General features: G+C 42.7%; 1 protein-coding gene across 1 annotated transcript; it reads right to left on the minus strand.

Annotated features, from left to right (window-relative positions):
* Positions 1-536: 536 nt before the first annotated feature.
* On the minus strand, positions 537-1,028 carry LOC138898945 (uncharacterized). Its single transcript, XM_070185055.1, has one exon. It carries the CDS (start codon positions 1,026-1,028, stop codon positions 537-539), a length of 492 nt encoding a protein of 163 aa, XP_070041156.1.
* Between the last annotated feature and the right edge of the window lie 772 nt (positions 1,029-1,800).

A 1,800-nucleotide genomic window follows, 5' to 3' on the forward strand; every position in this document is an offset into this window, starting at 1 on the left:
CGGTACACCCTCTTCCCAGCTAACTTAGTGAGCCCCACTTCATTTCGGGCTCGTGTGCCTTTTGTTCCTTGTGTATTATGTTTTGAGGTATAGCCGGGGCCTTATTGCCGGCACTATCATAGTAATCTTTTGTATCTATTAGAGGCTCCGTAGACATAGTGTGGGTTGTATGTTGGTGTTGGGAAAGTCAAACTAGTAATGTTGTATTTGTACCACATGTTCCACTTCAAACTATGAAAGTGTATGTATTTTGAGAACTTATAAATGATGTAACTAATGGTAATGAATTGGTGTTGCTCACATGATCTTCTCATGTTCTAATTAATGAAATAGATCTTCTCTTTATTAATGGGTGAGTTCGGGTATGAGGTATTGTACAGGCTTGCTCGGCCGAGTTATCTCGGTTTGAGCACCGGTTGCGCTCCCCGAGGTCAGGGCGTGACAATAGAACCATCCTTCTTCTTCATAAATAACATCGACGCTCCCCAAGGATAAATACTAGGCATGATGAACCCTTTATTCAAAAACTCCTACAACTACACCTTCAATTCCTTTGACTCAGCTGGATCCATGCGATCCAATGAAATAGATATATTTTGAGTGCTTGGCCCCAAATCAATATCAAAGTCAATATTCCTATTGGGTGGCATGCCCATCAGGTTTGTAGGAAACACATCTGGAAACTCCCTCGCTACTGGAACTGAATTAACTGTAGAAGTATCAGCACTAACATCTCTAATATAAGACAGATACACCAAACATCCCTTCTTAAACATCCGTTGAGCCTTCACAAATGTAATCTCTCTACTAAGAGTTTGACCAAGAGAACCCGTCCATTCTAACCTCGGCAACCCCAACATGGCCAATGTCATGGTCTTAGCGTGATAATCAAGAATATCATAATATGGAGTTAACCAATCCTTACCCAAGATCACCTCAAAATTGACCATATTAAGCACTAGAAGATCAACCCTTGTCTCATAAATCTTAATAGTAACCACGCAAGACCGATATACATAATCCACCATGATAGAATCACCAACAGGTCAACATTCATAGATGAACATGAATACCAAGAGAACCACAAGGCATATCCAAATATGAAGCAAAATACAATGACACATATGAATAAGTAGATAGCGAATCAAATAGCATAGAAACATCTTTATGAAAGACCAAAACCATACATGTGATCATATTATCTGGAGAGATCGCTCAGGTCTACCTGGAAAGGTATACCAACGGTCCTGATCTCTACTGATCGAGCCTCCACTAATGTGATCTCCCCCTCTAGGGCGTCCTGTCACTACATGTGTTGCCCCTCTAGCTCACAGGACAGGGGGTAATGCAACCGGCACGGGAACCACTAACTAAGAACTCGGATGAGTTGTGCCTCCACCAAGCCTGGGGCAATACTTCCTTACATGGCCGTACTCTCCACACTCAAAACAACCCCTAGCTAAATAAGGCTGCTGAGATAGATACTTCTCCTAATGACCCGAATATCCGCTAGAGGAACCCTGAACAGATAGAGCACGTTATGAGCTCGCTGGCAGAGCACTAAAAGATGACAAAACTAGAGTGCCGAAAGATGGTTGAGCCACTGCACCATAGGCTCTATGCTGTGAAAAATAGTTGGCCTGCCATGATGGACTTTATTGAACCAACCTTTACCTCAAAATGAGGTACCACCGAAACCACTAGAGTGACGAGGCCTCTTGTCTTTCATCATGCCCTCTCTCCCCTAGCTAGAAATATGCTTGATCCTACGAGCTATCTCTACGTCTTGATGGAAAGTAG

Source organism: Nicotiana tomentosiformis, chromosome 9 (genome assembly GCF_000390325.3).
Source record: "Nicotiana tomentosiformis chromosome 9, ASM39032v3, whole genome shotgun sequence".
Classification (NCBI taxonomy): Eukaryota; Viridiplantae; Streptophyta; class Magnoliopsida; order Solanales; family Solanaceae; genus Nicotiana; species Nicotiana tomentosiformis.